The sequence below is a fragment of the Solanum tuberosum genome, unplaced genomic scaffold, assembly GCF_000226075.1.
Source record: "Solanum tuberosum cultivar DM 1-3 516 R44 unplaced genomic scaffold, SolTub_3.0 scf00008, whole genome shotgun sequence".
Taxonomy (NCBI): Eukaryota; Viridiplantae; Streptophyta; class Magnoliopsida; order Solanales; family Solanaceae; genus Solanum; species Solanum tuberosum.
The window spans coordinates 1,218,842-1,236,781 of NW_006238934.1; the positions used below are offsets into that span (position 1 = coordinate 1,218,842).

At 32.6% G+C, this 17,940-nt stretch overlaps 3 protein-coding genes and 1 long non-coding RNA gene across 5 annotated transcripts; 3 read left to right on the top strand and 1 right to left on the bottom strand.

Annotated features, from left to right (window-relative positions):
• The first annotated feature begins 2,211 nt into the window (after nucleotides 1-2,211).
• LOC102588829 (glycerol-3-phosphate 2-O-acyltransferase 6-like) lies at nucleotides 2,212-3,723 on the top strand. The gene has a single exon (XM_006338949.2). It carries the CDS (start codon nucleotides 2,242-2,244, stop codon nucleotides 3,721-3,723), a length of 1,482 nt encoding a protein of 493 aa, XP_006339011.1. The 5' UTR covers nucleotides 2,212-2,241.
• Nucleotides 3,724-4,614: 891 nt separating this feature from the next.
• Nucleotides 4,615-6,133, top strand: LOC102597999 (glycerol-3-phosphate 2-O-acyltransferase 6-like). Its single transcript, XM_006339221.2, has one exon. The coding sequence runs from the start codon at nucleotides 4,648-4,650 to the stop codon at nucleotides 6,130-6,132; it is 1,485 nt and encodes a 494-aa protein (XP_006339283.1). The 5' UTR covers nucleotides 4,615-4,647; the 3' UTR covers nucleotide 6,133.
• Nucleotides 6,134-8,426: 2,293 nt separating this feature from the next.
• LOC102589381 (uncharacterized) lies at nucleotides 8,427-13,994 on the bottom strand. 2 transcript variants are annotated; one of them, XR_366601.2, is made up of 7 exons: nucleotides 13,634-13,994; nucleotides 12,169-12,314; nucleotides 11,450-11,507; nucleotides 11,060-11,374; nucleotides 10,639-10,773; nucleotides 10,030-10,099; nucleotides 8,427-8,694 (listed from the first exon to the last, which is right to left on the bottom strand). It is a non-coding gene; the product is annotated as an uncharacterized lncRNA (long non-coding RNA). The 2 variants fall into 2 exon arrangements; XR_001473599.1 differs by having other exon boundaries at nucleotides 10,030-10,140.
• Nucleotides 13,995-15,084: 1,090 nt separating this feature from the next.
• LOC107061331 (glycerol-3-phosphate 2-O-acyltransferase 6-like) lies at nucleotides 15,085-15,874 on the top strand. The gene is made up of 2 exons (XM_015310409.1): nucleotides 15,085-15,701; nucleotides 15,817-15,874. Exons 1-2 carry the CDS (start codon nucleotides 15,085-15,087, stop codon nucleotides 15,872-15,874), a joined length of 675 nt encoding a protein of 224 aa, XP_015165895.1.
• The last annotated feature ends 2,066 nt before the right edge of the window (nucleotides 15,875-17,940 follow it).

Sequence of the window (17,940 nt, forward strand, 5' to 3'; positions counted from 1 at the left end):
TTAAAACACACTTTAATATATATGCGTAAGAGATGAGTAAAATTTATATATATATATATATATATATATATATATATATATATATATATATATATATATATATATATATATATATATATATATATATATATATATATATATATATATATATATATATATATATATATATATATATATATATATATATATATATATATATATATATATATATATATATATATATATATATATATATATATATATATATATATATATATATATATATATATATATATATATATATATATATATATATATATATATATATATATATATATATATATATATATATATATATATATATATATATATATATATATATATATATATATATATATATATATATATATATATATATATATATATATATATATATATATATATATATATATATATATATATATATATATATATATATATATATATATATATATATATATATATATATATATATAAATTTTACTTATCTCTTAAGCATATATATTAACGTGTTTTTTAACTTGATTTCAATTAACACATACAAAATTTTATTTTTTTAATATTATAAGGTCTAACCTTCACCACGACATTAGTGACTTAGTTCATCATGCTTCTTGAATTCTTTCTTTATATATATATAGCGAGAGTAGAAGCTAGGGGGGCACAGAAGGTTGGTCCTCACTTTGATGAGCTGGTAAAAATAAGGGAGGATGCTAATCTACCACCTACACCCAGTAGATTAGCATCCCCCCCTCCCCCAAACCCCAAAACACACACATATAACGTGTTAATTATAGGAAACATATAGTCAAAAAATGCTGCTAAACAATCTTTTGTGGAGGTTTCTATAGAAAGACCTCTTGATTCTGGCAAACAGAGCCGTTCATTCTAGTTTTTAGTTTTGATGAGCTAAGGCTATTCACTGAGGAATTCAAAATATTTAAATGTAAATATACGAAGAAATCAAAGATATATTTAATATTTTTTATATATACATAAAATTAATTTTATTTTGTTATGTACAATATATTTTTTACATGGCTCCGCACAAGCCTATGTAATGAGGAAATTAAATTGGCTTTATATGAACAAAGAGGTCTTACTACATTAATTTAATGTTACGCGATATGCGCCATATATATAGTTAATGCTTTTGGTCTATCTAATTTAATTCATCTGTAATTTAATATCTTCATTGATTATCCGTTATATTTTGAGATCAATAATTTATATATATTCTTGTTCTTAGAAAATCCTTTCATATACTCTTGGTCCTAATGGAGCTCCAACGTGAATTTAACCAAAGTAAACAGAAGGTAAATTTATACAAGGCTAAAATATTGGAGTAATTCTGGACTAAAATTTGTCAACGACAAGGGTATGAGTGACATTGCTAAAGTATAATTTGTGGTAAAATCAAATATTTTATATAGTAAAATTTAAGGAATAATTTGGACTTTCTTTTCCAAAAATCTCATCAACTATTTTTTTTTTAAATAAAAAAAGGAAGAAGAAGAGGAGATTTTTGTTAACGTGTCTCTTAGCTTTAATTTAATGAATTGGAGTGCTCATTATTGGTAATTTCTTTTCGTAGGCTTAACTAACCTTACCTTGTGGTGTAAATTTCCAAAGAAGCAATAATAAGATTTAACATAATTCAACAAGTTACGCCCTAATTAAGGAGGTTGAAAATCGAATCAAAATCGATAGTAAATTAATAAATTATATTTATACCATTCGATATATAAAGTATTTGACTTAGAGTTTAGTTTCATATTTTTATTTCTGACCGTCTCAAACTTTCGATTATTCTACCATGTGTTAGTGTTACTTTTGAACAAGATACAAGCTATCAACTCATGTGCATGTTTTATTTGGTTTGTCACCATGTTTCTAAGTGATTTTCAATCATTTATTTTTTGTGTCAAATCTTATAAGTTAAACCAATAATCAGATAATCGATAAGTCAATATCTTAGTGGTTCTATAATGATTTAGCAAATCTATAAACCGATAACCACTAAGTCGAACAGATAAACTTCAAAATCAAACCGAAACAAACCAACCGATACCGAGGGTACGCCTAATTATCAGATGCTAGCTATCTCAATCAATATAACTTTACTAGATTGGATTGGAAGAGTATAAATATAGTAAGCTTTGTAAGAAATTATGGAATGCTCACAATTCCAATTCTTAAAGGACATTCTTCTTAGATACAAATATGAGCATAACATTTTTTCCCAGTGTTGAGAAATGCACATCCGAAGGACGAGAAAAAGATACACTAGTTACTGACTTGGATGGAACCTTACTACGAGGTAGAAGCTCTTTCGCTTATTTCGCGTTGGTAGCTTTCGATGTTGGTGGGGTCTTAAGGTTACTATTTCTTCTCTTAGCTTCACCTCTCGCGGGGATTCTTTATTATTTCATCTCCGAGTCTGTTGGAATTCAAGTTCTTATATTTGTAACGTTTGTAGGGATGAAGGTTTCCGATATAGAATCAGCAGCACGTGCTGTGTTGCCAAAATTCTATTCTGAAGACCTTCATCCTGAGTCTTGGAGAGTGTTCTCATCATGTGGGAAACGTTGTGTTTTGACTGCCACACCTAAGATTATGGTGGAACCTTTTTTGAAAGACTACTTGGGGGTAGATATTGTTTTAGGGACGGAGATTGAAACATATAAAGGTAGAGCAACTGGCTTTGTTAGATCGCCCGGAGTTCTTGTTGGGAAGAACAAGGCTAATGCTCTTAGAAGGACTTTCGGAGATACTCAACCTGAGATTGGCTTGGGTGATCGCGATACTGATATTCCTTTTGTGACATTGTGTAAGGAAGGCTACTTTGTTCCATCAAACCCAAAAGTAAAGGCGGTAAGTACAAACAAACTTCCCAAGCCTATTATATTCCATGATGGCCGTCTTATCAAAAAGCCAACACCACTAATGTCTCTTCTCATCATTCTTTGGATCCCCTTCGGCTTCTTCCTATCTTGTTTGCGAGCTTGTGCAGGATTACTCCTCCCTACACCTCTTCAATACTACGCCTCATGGGCCATGGGTGTCCGTCTCATAATCAGAGGCAACCCACCACCCCGTATCAAGAAATCTAAAGATCAATCAGGCGTACTCTTTGTTTGTAGTCACAAGACTCTTTGTGACGCTGTTTTACTCTCTACAGTGTTAGGTCGCCCTATCCCAGCAGTTGCATACTCTCTTTCGCGATTTTCTGAAATCATAGCACCAATTAAAACAATTAGACTCACTAGAGAACGAGGTTCTGATGCATCCATTATAAAACAACTATTAAAAGAAGGTGATCTCACAATTTTCCCAGAAGGGACTACTTGTCGCGAACCATTTCTTCTTAGATTTTCATCATTATTTGCTGAGCTAACCAATGAGATCGTCCCCGTGGCAATGGTGAATAAGATGAGCATGTTTCATGGTACTACGGCTAGAGGATGGAAATGGATGGACATGTTTTTCTTTCTGATGAATCCACGTCCCACTTATGAAATTACATTCTTGAATAAGTTGTCGTATGAGTACACTTGCAAGTCTGGGAAATCAAGCCATGAAGTAGCTAACTACGTACAAAAGGTTATCGCGGAAACTCTCTCTTACGAGTGTACTATTTTTACCAGGAAGGATAAGTACATAGCTCTTGCAGGAAACGATGGCACAGTTATGAAGAAAAGTTGAATAAGCTAAAAGTATAAAGAAGTTTTTATTAATTTGATCAACAATAATGTGAAAATGTTACTAACATTATAAAAATAATGAAGGTTGCTTACTCTACTCTACAATTCCACCTTAAAGTTATTATTGTAATTTCAATTTCTGCTTTGGTTGATGATTTGAGTGATCCTGTTAAGGTAACTAAAATTAGGTTTATATGCGGCCCAGATTCAATCATTTATCTCATCAAAGATAAACAGACGAGAGAAGTATTGAAAACATCCTTAAACTTGATACAAATTATTAATTTCGTCTTCCTGAACTATTGATGGTCTTAAAAATACCTCTCTACTTGACTAACTTAACTTAAATACACACTCCGATCTACCATATGACATAGTAAGTGGTCTCAAACTCTTGTAGGAGCATGTGACTCTTAATAAAAAGTCGAGATAAGTGTTGAAAACTCCTCTAAACTTGGTGAGAATTCAGGGGTGTATTTCATTCATGTTGCAAGATTGGGTGTGTATTTAAGTTCAATTAGTTGAGTAAAGAGGTGTTTTTAAGGCTGTTAATAGTTCGACACTGAGTTTATGGGTGTTTTCAATACTTCTCTCTGAACAAAATAATGAGATTTTTCGTTACTTGTCTCTTTCGATACGTAATTAACTTTATTAATTTAATTAAATGAATTGGACTAAGAGCTCACATGTGCTAATTTCTATCTTTTCGTAGGCTTAACTAACCTACATTATTCCAAAGAAGCATTAATAAAAAGAATTCAACAATTTGTGCCAATTATTAAATGCTAGAGATGTCAAACAATGTAGCTTTACCACGGGCTTAGTGTTATAGCACACAATATAAGTGCATAAATGTATAAGTTATGTAATGGCATAAAATAGAAAAATAAAGATTACACAAAGAGTAAATTTCAAGCATATTAAAATGGGGATAACAACATCTCCTACTATTGAGAAATGCACTTTGGAAGGTCGAGCAAGAGATACAATAGTTGCTAACTTGGATGGAACTTTACTACGAAGTAAAGCTACTTTTGCTTATTTCGCGTTGGTAGCATTCGATGTTGGTGGGGTCTTAAGGTTACTATTTCTTCTCTTAGTTTCACCTTTTTTCAGTATTCTTTACTATTTCATCTCGGAGTCTGTTGGACTCCAAGTTATTATCTTTGTAACTTTTGTAGGGATGAAGGTCTCCGATATAGAATCAGCAGCACGTGCTGTGCTTCCAAAGTTCTACTCTGAAGACCTTCATCCCGAGTCTTGGAGAGTATTCTCATCATGTGGGAAACGTTGTGTTTTGACTTCCACCCCTAGGATTATGGTGGAACCATTTTTGAAAGACTACTTGGGGGTAGAAATTGTTTTAGGGACCGAGATTGAAACATATAAAGGTAGAGCAACTGGCATTGTTAGATCGCCCGGAGTTCTTGTTGGGAAGAACAAGGCTAATGCTCTTAGAACGACTTTTGGAGATACTCAACCTGATATTGGCTTGGGTGATCGCGATACTGATATTCCTTTTGTGACATTGTGTAAGGAAGGCTACATTGTTCCATCAAACCCAAAAGTAAAGGCGGTAAGTACAAACAAACTTCCCAAGCCTATTATATTCCATGATGGTCGTCTTATCAAAAAGCCAACACCGCTAATACCTCTTCTCATCATTCTTTGGATCCCCTTCGGCTTCTTCCTATCTTGTTTGCGAGCTTGTGCAGGATTACTCCTCCCTACACCTCTTCAATACTACGCCTCATGGGCCATGGGTGTCCGTCTCATAATCAGAGGCAACCCACCACCCCGTATCAAGAAATCTAAAGATCAATCAGGCGTACTCTTTGTTTGTAGTCACAAGACTCTTTGTGACGCTGTTTTACTCTCTACAGTGTTAGGTCGCCCTATCCCAGCAGTTGCATACTCTCTTTCGCGATTTTCTGAAATCATAGCACCAATTAAAACAATTAGACTCACTAGAGAACGAGGTTCTGATGCATCCATTATAAAACAACTATTAAAAGAAGGTGATCTCACAATTTTCCCAGAAGGGACTACTTGTCGCGAACCATTTCTTCTTAGGTTTTCATCATTATTTGCTGAGTTAACCAATGAGATCGTCCCCGTGGCAATGGTGAATAAGATGAGCATGTTTCATGGTACAACGGCTAGAGGATGGAAATGGATGGACATGTTTTTCAGCTTTCTCATGAATCCACGTCCGACTTATGAAATTACATTCTTGAATAAGTTGTCGTATGAGTTCACTTGCAAGTCAGGTAAATCAAGCCATGAAGTGGCTAACTATGTACAAAAGGTTATCGCGGAAACTCTTTCTTACGAGTGTACTATTTTCACTAGGAAGGATAAGTACATAGCTCTTGCAGGAAACGATGGCACAGTTATGAAGAATAGTTGAATCAAGCTAAAAGTATAATGAAGTTTTTATTTTGATTGATAATCTCTTTCAACAATGATGTGAAAATGTTACTAATATTGTAGAAATAATGAAGGTTGCTTACTCAACTCTACAATTCCATCTTAAAGTTATTATTGTAATTTCAATTTCTGCTTTGGTTGATGATTTGAGTTATCATGTTAAGGTAACTAAAATTATCTATTTTCCCAATTTAAAATTATCTCATCAAAGATAAACAAAAGAGAGAAGTATTTGAAAACACCTTTGAATTTGGTACAAATTATTAAGAGATAAGTGTCAAAAACACACCTAAACTATCCCCTTTTTTTAGTTTCATACCTAAACTATTGAGAGTGTGAGTTTCATACCTAAACTATCACTTTTTAGTTTGAGAAACACGCCTCAGTGGTGTGTGTAATGCACTCTCTTTTATTTGAAAAAACCTTGACACATGGCATTACATGGATAAAATATTCCACCTTGACAAAAATTAAATAATAAACTATTAATATTAATTAAAAATTAAAGATTAAAGTATTAATATCCATAAAAAAAAATTCCCCCCACAAAAAAAAATAATTGATATTATTTTATTTTTTTAAAAATGAAATTTTTACCCCATTCTATTTAACCCTCCACTCCTAACTTTTTTTTTCTACATTTTTCTCATTTTGTGTTAGATATGTACGTACATATATTTTTAGAAAAAAAAATATTCTACTAATGTACCGAATATAACATAAATAAATAAAAAATTAGAAAAAATCTTGTGGTGGCAAGTAAAAAATATTTTCGATATGAATATATCTAACACAAAAATGAGAAAAAAATTTGGAAGCGGAGGGTTAGGTGGGGTGGGCAAAATTATTATTTTTTAAAAATAAAATAATATCTAAATTAGTATTTGAGGGGGAGGGGGAGGAGATGAAGTAAAAAAAATTAAATACTTTTATAAAAGAAATTTAAACAAAAAAAATGGTCGGGGGGTGGGGGGTGTGGTGAGAGGAAGTGATGGAGTGGGGTAAGAAAAATATTTTACATTTTATTTTATTAAATTAATAATATTTTTTTGGATAATATTTTTTTTAATTTTTAATTTTAACTAATACTAACAATTTATTTATTTTTTGTCAAGGTTGAATGTTTTGTCCATGTTGAGTGTGATGTGATAATTTTTTTAAAATAAAAGAGAGAGTGTATTACACACACCATGATGAGAGTGATATAAAAGAGAAATGAGTGTTTCTTAAACTAAGAAGTAATAGTTTAGGTATGAAACTAAAAAAAAAGTATAGTTTAAGTGTGTTTTTGACATTTATTCTCAATTATTAATTATGTCTCCGAATTATTGATTGCTTTAAGAACACCACCTCTCTACTTGACTAACTAAACTTAAATGCAACCCCAATCTTAATAGAGGCGGATCCACACTTTGGAGAGGGGGTGCACGTGCACCCGCTAGCTTCCAAAAAAATCATATGTATATATGTATATCTATTTTGAAAAACTGGTAGAAATTAAGATATAGTTAACAGTGCACCCATGAAAAGCATAGAAGTGCCCTTGTGCTATTGGTACAAGCTAGAGATACCACCCTTGAGACCGGGGTTTGAATCCAACTAAAACCTTTTTTTATTGTTTTTACACTACACCATTTTTGGTCTACGGCCACCCCAGTAAAGTGTAGCCTAAACTAGCAAAAAGTGTGGCCTTTGATAAAAGGCTACACTTTTGGACTTTAAGCAACACTTTTCCAGGGGTCCCCGAAAGTAGCGTTACCTTAGAGTTTAGGCAACACTTTTCATGTGTTGCCTTATCAGCTACGCTTAAAAGCGTAGCCTAAAAGGCAAAATGGCAACGCTTTTATGTACCTCAAATAGCAACATTTCTATTTCATACAATTACACTTTTAAGCGTGGCCTTAGCTTCCTTATTGCCCACAATTTGTTAATTAGCTATGCTTAAAAGCATAGCCTAAAAGGCAAAAAGACCACGCTTTCCAGTACCTCATATAGCAACATTTCTATCTCATACAACTACACTTTTAAGCGTGGCCTTAGCTTCCTTATTGCCCACGATTTGTAAGTGTTGCCTTTTCTATCTAATGTATGACAACACTTTGAAGTGTAGTCCTTGCCCATGTGCATACCACAATTTACAGTCCTATGGCTACACTTTTAAGTGTGGCCATATCATTTTGGCTATAAAATATTTATATGCCACAATTTCTAATTAAAAAACACCAATATTATTTTGCAATAAATAATCTCAAGCATTAGATTGGCTCATAAGTAATTCAAATATATAGATTTGCAATAAACTTCAAAAGATAGTACGTCTTGTGTACTTACACATACTTAAACAACAATATTCTAAATGTGTACACAATTGTTCAAAAAGCACTCTTACAATAGTTCAATATATTCTAGCAAAGAATATATTTCACAAAATCAAACATAATGTATTCAAACTTTTACAATAGTTCAAAAACTCTTCATCAGCCACTTCAATGAGATCAAATTGACTTGTAGCGACCCTTCAAATTTGATCACCTCCATTTCCCTACACATTTAGAATTTACGACAAATCAGATTGCAACAATTATAGAAGAGGCAAAGAGTTCCACATTCCACACTGCACAACAGTTCTGGATTTTAAATTTTTACGGAAAGATGTGGTCCAATTTGTGAAGCTGCACTATTTTTCCAACAACACCCTCATAATCACACAGTTATCAAAAAACAGAGGAGCTGTTAATATTGGTATTGCATTTAATGGGTGGTAATTTCCTTGTATTTCAACTCTCCTTTGACAGGTATGCTCACACTCAACATTAGCATCTTATTTCTACTCTCCTATTTTCTATTCCCCTAACCTAGTTTTTAAAAGTTTTAGTCATTCCTAGTTGAATTTACCAAAAGCATATCATGCACACATGCCATACGCCTCCTTTGGTAATTTTTCTAAGATATAAACTTGAATTTTCTTGTTGATGGCCTAATAGATCTTCATGTTATGAGAGACCAGATGATACTAAGACCAAAGTTTCAGGGAATGCATATCCATTAACTTACCAGAAATCTAGAAGTTACAACTTACAAAAACCTTTCTGGGTTTTTTATTATTTCCTTCCGGAAAATAATGCTTTGGAAGGGACACAAAATGAGTCAGCTGTTTGTTGAGTTGATTTTGAAAAAGACATCAAAAGTAGATGTTTAGCTATATGAATCCTAAATGTTAAAGATAAGCATGGAACCTTATAAAACAACAACTATACATCAATTCAAAACTAGTTGCTTTAGCTATATGAATCCTCAATATCATTTCATTTCAAAACCTGATGGATTTCCAGATTCCAGATTTCCAGTGTGCAACTATAACAGAAAAAGTGCGTAACTTTAACAGAAAACTGTCAATCAAACTGCACCTCCGGATCTTGTCCCGACCATTCTTGCGACTCAAATTCACTACCAGCCCATGGTTTCTAATCAACCAATCTAGAAACCCAACGCAAATGTAGAATTCACATGCTCATCTACTTGGGATCATATTAGAGAGAAAAGAAACAAGCTCACAATTTTGGTCAACAACATTTCAAGTGTTCTGCTGCTATAAACCAGTAAAACACACCATTGATCACAATTTTTTGGCAGGGCACTTTGCTAGAAATAACTAAAATATCACTACTAAGCATGGACTGCCGGATGGTGCCATAACTACACATACAAATCAGCAACCAAATCTACTTTTTCTACTCATAATAACTATAATGATCTTGTTGTGCAAGATCAAACTAACAGCCAACAAGAACAACTAGACAAAGTTGAGGAAAATACAGTTGAGAGGTTCCAGAGGACAGAAAGTGAGAGAAAAGCCTTAAGGAACCAAGAAAATAACCTTTTGAAGAACCAAATCATGAGTTGACCCTGAAGAATGTGGAATATTTTTGCCTCTTACAGTTTGTGCGCTACTTGCATCAACAGGTGAAATATTAGTGTGGCTGTAGACCTAAAATGATGTAGTGTACAATTCTGAAAAGCTGCTAATGAATCAACAAGAAGGCAAAGACACCTTAAAGCTATAAACTTTAAGTGGTAAAGAGAACCAATAAATTTCTATCCAGAATCACATTTTTGAAATTTGTAATCTTTATTTCATTAACCAACCAAATAGAGCAAACCTCATACTCAAGCTGGAAATTTTTTGTTTTCTAATTTTGGCGTAGCAAAGAAAAATGACAGCCATTTCGAGATTAACCTGATTTAAAACAAACTTAAAACGATGAACATATTAATTTTCTCCTGAGGAGGTTTCATCAATCGCAAAATATCAGACAAATAAGTTGTTAATCCAGCTTGTTTGAGTTTACAGTGTACAAGTACTAACCGCTAATTTGTATTTTCTGGAAGAAAGCAACAAAAAATAGAGTTGGCAGCAATCCATTAAAGATTGAAGGATGTGTGGTCAGAAAGAATCCAAAAGCATTAACTGAACAAAGGAACAAACCTTGAGATCAAAATATCAGAGTTAAGCATAGAGGAATCACTGCGAAGAAAACAGGGACAATATGATGGTTCCCATCTGAGAAGCACTCTGACTACCAGGATTATTACTTGAATTCATCATAAAGCCACCATTTGCCTGTGGAATACAAAAGAAAAAGCAAAAATCATAGAGAGATAATAATAATGTAATGAAAGGGCAGGTTGGCGCACTAAGCTTCTGCTATGCACGGTGAAGGGTTGGATCATATGTGGGAACAATTTACCAGTAATGCATAATTTACATATGGTATTGGAAAGTTGCTGCCTATGACCTTTAGATGCTGAAAATTTAAATCAAATTCATGCTAGCAGGTCTTTGTTTTTCACCTTCTATTTACAAAATTAACCAAAAAAAGTAACTAAGCGAGTTGCGGTGAAAATACCGTTTTGAAGAAGATAATGTTGCTTCTCCACAATTAGACATCGGAAGCTGAGTCTGTAGACAGAAATGCAGTACCAATATTCTCATTACAACATTTTCTTTCGACTTGTTACATAATGCAAGGTTGTTTCCACTATTTTCTTTCTGTTAACTCTCCAAAGTCAATGAGATTGATTACTTTTTCAGATTCATCATTGAGGAAATCGCTCCAAAATCAAAATGGTGAAACTCTGGCATAAGAATGCAAAGTAGGGATAGATGGTCGATCTCCTTAACAAGACCATGCCTTCATCCAAGTGTATGATGTCTTTTTCACCTGCAAGTGTAACACTTGTAAAAATAGTTTGCAGAGGTTATAAGCATAGAGGAAGTAACTAACGCAAGTACTTACCGTCATGAAATGGAATGCAGCTCTTACTGCTGATGACCTATGATTACGGAGTAGTTTTCTATTAATTGGATATACATGAAACATCCAGTCATTAGATACAGGTACATAGCAAGTTAATCATATCAACTTCCGATGCAATGTTGAGTCTATATGAAAGCATTATCATGAAATAATCATTATATAATCCGACAATTAAACCAAGATGCTAGCATTTATACAAACTAAATAAGTAAATCATACTACTTACAAAATAATAAATGTAGCATTCACTGTCAGCCTACTCACAGAGTAGAAATTGAAGGATAAAGCATCAACTACAAAAGTACCGAGAGCCAGGACAGCTAGCTGGATTGAGATATATCAAAAGTAAAAACTAATGAAGATGTAAGCAGTAATACAATGTTAAACTATTTTATTGGGTGATACATTTGTAGGTTTTGAAAAAGTCGTTCTGCAGCATATGAAAACTAAAATGGCTTAACAAATTTACATGATATTTAGAAAGTGAAAGTTTAAAACATTTGAGATACCAAGTCCAAAAGTTCCAAAGCATAAGAGATTTGTGTTTTTTCACAACAAATTAGATAAAAAAATCCGTAAGTGCTAATTTTTCAAGTTCAAAATTATTCACTGATGAGAAAATAAATCTTATAACTTTTACCTTAATATACAGGAAACTTGATTTCCATATTTAGAAGATTTCAAGTAAAGATTGTCACCTGCATCACCACTATGACCATTTGAGCTTCCGCCTGTTCTTGATCAGACATAGAACTTTCGATTTTCAACTTGTTAAAATTGTGTGATGCTCTGGTAAAGTCATGGAAACCACCACCACCAGTGTTAGGATTATGAGTGTTGCTAACTGCAGGACATCAAACAATAATTTTTTACATTTACAATTAGTTTATCAAATATATCAAGCCTATTTAAGAATGACAAGAAGATACATCTATAAATTTTCCTGTGTAGAATTTGGCCTATTCAAGAATGACAAGAAACAACATGTATCAATTTATAGTCATAATTGACCGTGGGAAAAAACTGGTTCACGTAAATAGATACCAACATAATCTAATGTTTGTCCCTCTACTTTACTTATAGTCATCGTGAAGCACATATAGGAAATTGTGTTCTTTTAAAAGGAATAGGTATTTTTTCAACCTCTGATGATAGCAATGGTACTCTTGGAATAAAAACATGTTTATCCTTGAAATCACCACTTGCAATTCTACAGCTTATAACATGTGTTTTGAAATCACAGCTTATTGCATAAGCCTTCACAAGGGTTTAAATTTTGCAAAAGTAACTAACAATCTAAAATTTTCAAATCAATACTCAGTTAGAGCAGCAACAAAATACATGTTTTATCGCAACAACTTCTTAACTAAATCAATCAACAAAGAAAATAAAAACAACATTCAGCTGCAAAATTCTCTTTTGTATTCAGATTGCATAACGACAATCACAAGAAGCTCAGCTCAAAAACATAAAAAACTGAATTGTATCGCAACTTCAAGCAACATGAGAAATTGTAGCTATAACTTATAGAACAACCTTGAATTCCTTAAAATACCTACAGAAATAACCTACTATAATCAAGCAACTCGCCTTCAAACTATATACTCAAGTGTAATCCTCACTAACCATATAACTGAACAGTAGCAATAAGATGATTTCAGTTCACTCGAGTAGCCAACATGTCTATAGATATGATTGCACAAGTGTATAACAAATTCGTAACAATGAACACAATTTAATTTTCTGACTGTTCTTCACTAATTACTCCCAAACTCCAAAAAATAAAGAAACAATCAAACCATTTAAAGACAAAAGCATAAAACACCTATAACAATTAGCAAAGTTCATAAAAAAAAGGAACTCAATTACAATACTTAGAAACCAGTAGAACACAAACTGAAAATATTGATTCTTAATTTTAGATTCAATTCTACAAAATTTGAAACAAGTAGAAATAGGAATTACTTAACAAATCATATATATAAATATAATCAAAATAATATTAAAAACTAGAAGAGATTTAACTCGAAGTTCTAATTCTCCTTCAGAAATTCACACTAAGAACAGTTCCTCTTTCACACACACATACACTATCACAGAAGGTTGTGAAGGTGTGAAAATTTCAGAAATTTCTCAAACTTGTGAGAAATACCGAAACCCTACCTGAAACAGAGTTGATGAAGCGAGATCTTCTTCCTCCGAATAAAACTAGTAATGGATGACCCACTTCTCAACGGACTCTTCGCTCAAGACCTTCCGACGATAACCCACACACAACCTCTTCCTTATATGCTGAGAAGAAACCTTGTTTTCTTTCCATTTCCTGAAAAAATCAAAATCCCAACACATTTTTCAACCAAACAAATAGACTTAAGGGTTAGCATGAATGAAATTTCTAGGTCATAAATTGCATTATCACATAAGAGAGGAGAATCTAGAAAGGGCGCTTAGCTGAAGAGATGGAGCAAACTTCTTTGATAATGAAATTTAGGTCTTTGTTTCTAGAAAATGAGGGAGATAAATATTACAGAGGAATTTTATAATTTTAGCCAAAAATGATATTATATCCCATTGTGGTCTTATATTTTAGAAATTGGGGGAAAATTATATGGGGGGAGGGGGACTCGTTATTGCAAAAAATAATTATGAGAATTAATACGACACACTTATAAAGTGTTGTTTTTGGACTTAAAAATATAGCACAATTTAAAGTGTGGCTATATATACAAATAAGTGTTGACAATTGTTCTATGATTTGACAACGCTTATTAAGTGTAACCTATAATTTTAAAGAGCACACTTTCAAAGTGTTGCCAATATTTATGTGGCCAAAAATTCGATATAAAGGTCACGCTTTAAAAGTGTGCTCTTAGATACTTTTTGCAACACTTTTTAAGCGTTCTCTAGAATTAGTGTTGCCATAGGCCAAATTTGGTGTAGTGTTATTTTAAGTTTAGCTTAGAGCTCATATTTGAGCTTAGGTTATATTGGTGCACCAAAAGTCTTCAAATCCTGAGTTCGCCTCTGCCAATCTACCATAGTAAGTGGTCTCAAACTCTTGTAGGAACATGAGACTCTTAATAAAAAGCCGAGATAATTGTTGAAAACTCTCATAAACTTGGTGAGAATTCATGAGTGTATTTCAGTCATGTTGCAAGATTGGGTGTGTTTTTAAGTTCAATTAGTCGAGTAAAGAGGTGTTTTTAAGGCTGTCAATAGTTCGAGGATGAAGCTAATAATTCGCGCCGAGTTTAGAGGTGTTTTCAATACTTCTATCTAAACAAAATAATGAGATTTTTCGATTGTCTCTTTCGATACATAATTAACTTTATTAGTTTAATTAAATGAATTGAAATAAGAGCTCACATTTGCTAATTTCTATCTTTTCGTAGGCTTAACTAACCTACATTAATATTCCGAAGAAACATTAATAATAAGGGTAACTTAATTCAACAATTTGTACCAATTATTAAATGCTAGAGATCTCAATCAATGTAGCTTTACCACGGGCTTAGTGTTATAGCACATAATAGAAGTGGATAAATGTAAGTTTTGAAATTGCATAAAATAGAAAAATAAAGATTACACAGAGAGTAAATTTCAAGCATATTAAAATGGGGATAACAATATTTCCTACTATTGAGAAATGCACTTCGGAAGGTCGAGCAAGAGATACAATAGTTGCTAACTTGGATGGAACTTTACTACGAAGTAAAGCTTCTTTCGCTTATTTCGCATTGGTAGCATTCGATGTTGGTGGGGTCTTAAGGTTACTCTTTCTTCTCTTAGTTTCACCTTTTTTCAGTATTCTTTACTATTTCATCTCGGAGTCTGTTGGACTCCAAGTTATTATCTTTGTAACTTTTGTAGGGATGAAGGTCTCCGATATAGAATCAACAGCACGTGCTGTGCTTCCAAAGTTCTATTCTGAAGACCTTCATCCCGAGTCTTGGAGAGTGTTCTCATCATGTGGGAAACGTTGTGTTTTGACTTCCACCCCTAGGATTATGGTGGAACCATTTTTGAAAGACTACTTAGGGGTAGATATTGTTTTAGGGACTGAGATTGAAACATATAAAGGTAGAGCAACTGGCTTTGTTAGAGCGCCTGGAGTTCTTGTTGGGAAGAACAAGGCTAATGCTCTTAGAAGGATTTTCGGAGAAACTCAACCTGAGATTGGTTTGGGTGATTGCGATACTGATATTCCTTATATGTCATTGTGTAAGGAGAGGTACTATGTACCGCGAAACCCAAGAATAAAGGCTTTATGTATAAACAAAAGTGGCTAACTACGTGCAAAAAGTTATTGCTGAAACTCTTTCTTATGAGTGCACTACATTTACTAGGAAGGATAAGTATATGGCTCTTGCAAGAAACGATGGCACAGTTGTAAAGAATACTTGAATCAAGTTGTATTGGGTTTGTAATTAAAAAATGAGGTTAAAAACTTAAATTTTATATGTAATTTGAATATTTTTTTCTTGCTAAAATTAGGTAATATCTGTTTAAGTAGTTATTTGTAGTACTTTTGCCGTTTAGATCAATTTTTTTTTGGATTTAATCTTTCGAAATTCTCAAGTCCGCCACATTAGAAATCCGTAATTTTGTTAGCACCATAAAATTTTATATAATGTAATTAAATGTGTATATTAAAACTAGTAATATTGAATGATATAACATATAATCAATAGGTTCAATTAATCTCAATACTACTGACACAAAATATGAATCTCTTTTTATATATATAAATTAACAATTTAATAATAAGATCTAAAAATTAAATCGATAAAATTTATATAATAGTATTAAACTTGTGGGTACACAGCGTTTTGATTATGACAAATATTTAGTCAATATGTTGCCAAACAATCTAAGCCGCTCTACTTTAGTCTACCGCTGCCGACTTCTCCAAAGTTTTGGGGAAAAAAACAACTTTAGTTTGGTCATTTGGTTATAAAAATGGGACAGATAAAAGAATATTATATTCTATGAATTGAAATATTTTATAACTTGAGATATTTTATATATGAAGTTAGCTATTTTATTCTCTTTATAGGATAGTTGATTCCATCATTTTATTTTCGTACAAAGTATATCTTGAGATTAATTAGATTAATTAATTTTATCTTGGCTTATTATTTCTTTATCCCATCAACTAAAATGTATTCGAGAACTTATTAATGTTTAGAGAGGTTTTTGTTAAGCTTGTGCACATTATGCCTTTGTGGCTACCTAATTTGGCTCGTTTCCCTTTCAGGTATTATACTTTAGAAAAGAGTCTTAACACCCACATCGTTCGTTTCACGAAATCGATGATGTAAATTAAAGTCTATGGTTTGATGTAATTAGGTGTAATGCGAAAGCTAGCAAAACAAAACTCTCAAAGCCCTAGGACTACATTGTGAATGCTGACTAAGTTATAAGGAACAAACCTCTATTTATAGAGTCCTAAACTGTTTTCTACAAAAAAAAGACTGGTCAACCATAAACCTTTTCCTAAAAGGAAAAAACATAGTTACTGTAAAAAACTCAGGGCAATTAATACCCAACAAATCTCCACCTTGTCCTAAAATTTCTGACAAATTAAATTTGTCTACCTTCTTCACATAATCTTCAGCCGCTTGCATCTCCTCTCCATGATCTCCTTCATCAGATCTATGTCTCGACACAGAGAACCTCTCTGAAACAATTTCTTCAACAAAATCTTCATTACTGTCAAATAAGTTGCGGCTAGAACTACACCCGCCAAGATGAACACCCAATTTTAACTTGATTCAACCATCGATTATCGAACCACTGAACTTGGCTCCATCATTAAACCATTGGACCTGGCTCCATCATTGAACCATCCAACCTGGCTACATCATTGAATGTAGCTCTGATACCACTTGTTAGAACCGAAATAATTAGATGTAATGCGGAAGCTAGCAAAGCAAACCTCAAAAGACCACGAGTAAGAACACAAACGACAAATATACCCAACAGATTTTCCTTTAAAAAATTAGTCTTCTCAGTCAATTTTGACCCGATTTTTGTTAAGGATATAGGCAAATCGATATTACATGATATTGCTTCGACTAACGTACATTTACCTTTAGTGATACTCTCCTATTATATTATCTTTGCTACATCTTTATGTGGATAAGAGATAGTATAATTCTCCCGTTAATTAAAGTAGAGATTTAAAGCAAAAAATGCTAAGCCGACCTCTTATATATCTGCCTAATCCTCTATGATGAATAACTTGTGCCACTTCTCAAATATTCTACATATGTTGAATGTCAATATTTTACTACGTGCTAAACATGTACAAAGTTAATGCACATAAAATAATATTCCAATAAATTTGAAATATGGATAGTCCCTTTTCTTCTTTAAAAAAACATATATAGGTAGGTGCCAAACTTCCTAGCTCTTACAAGAATCATTTTAATTTTGTCAATTACTCTATATATATATATATATATATA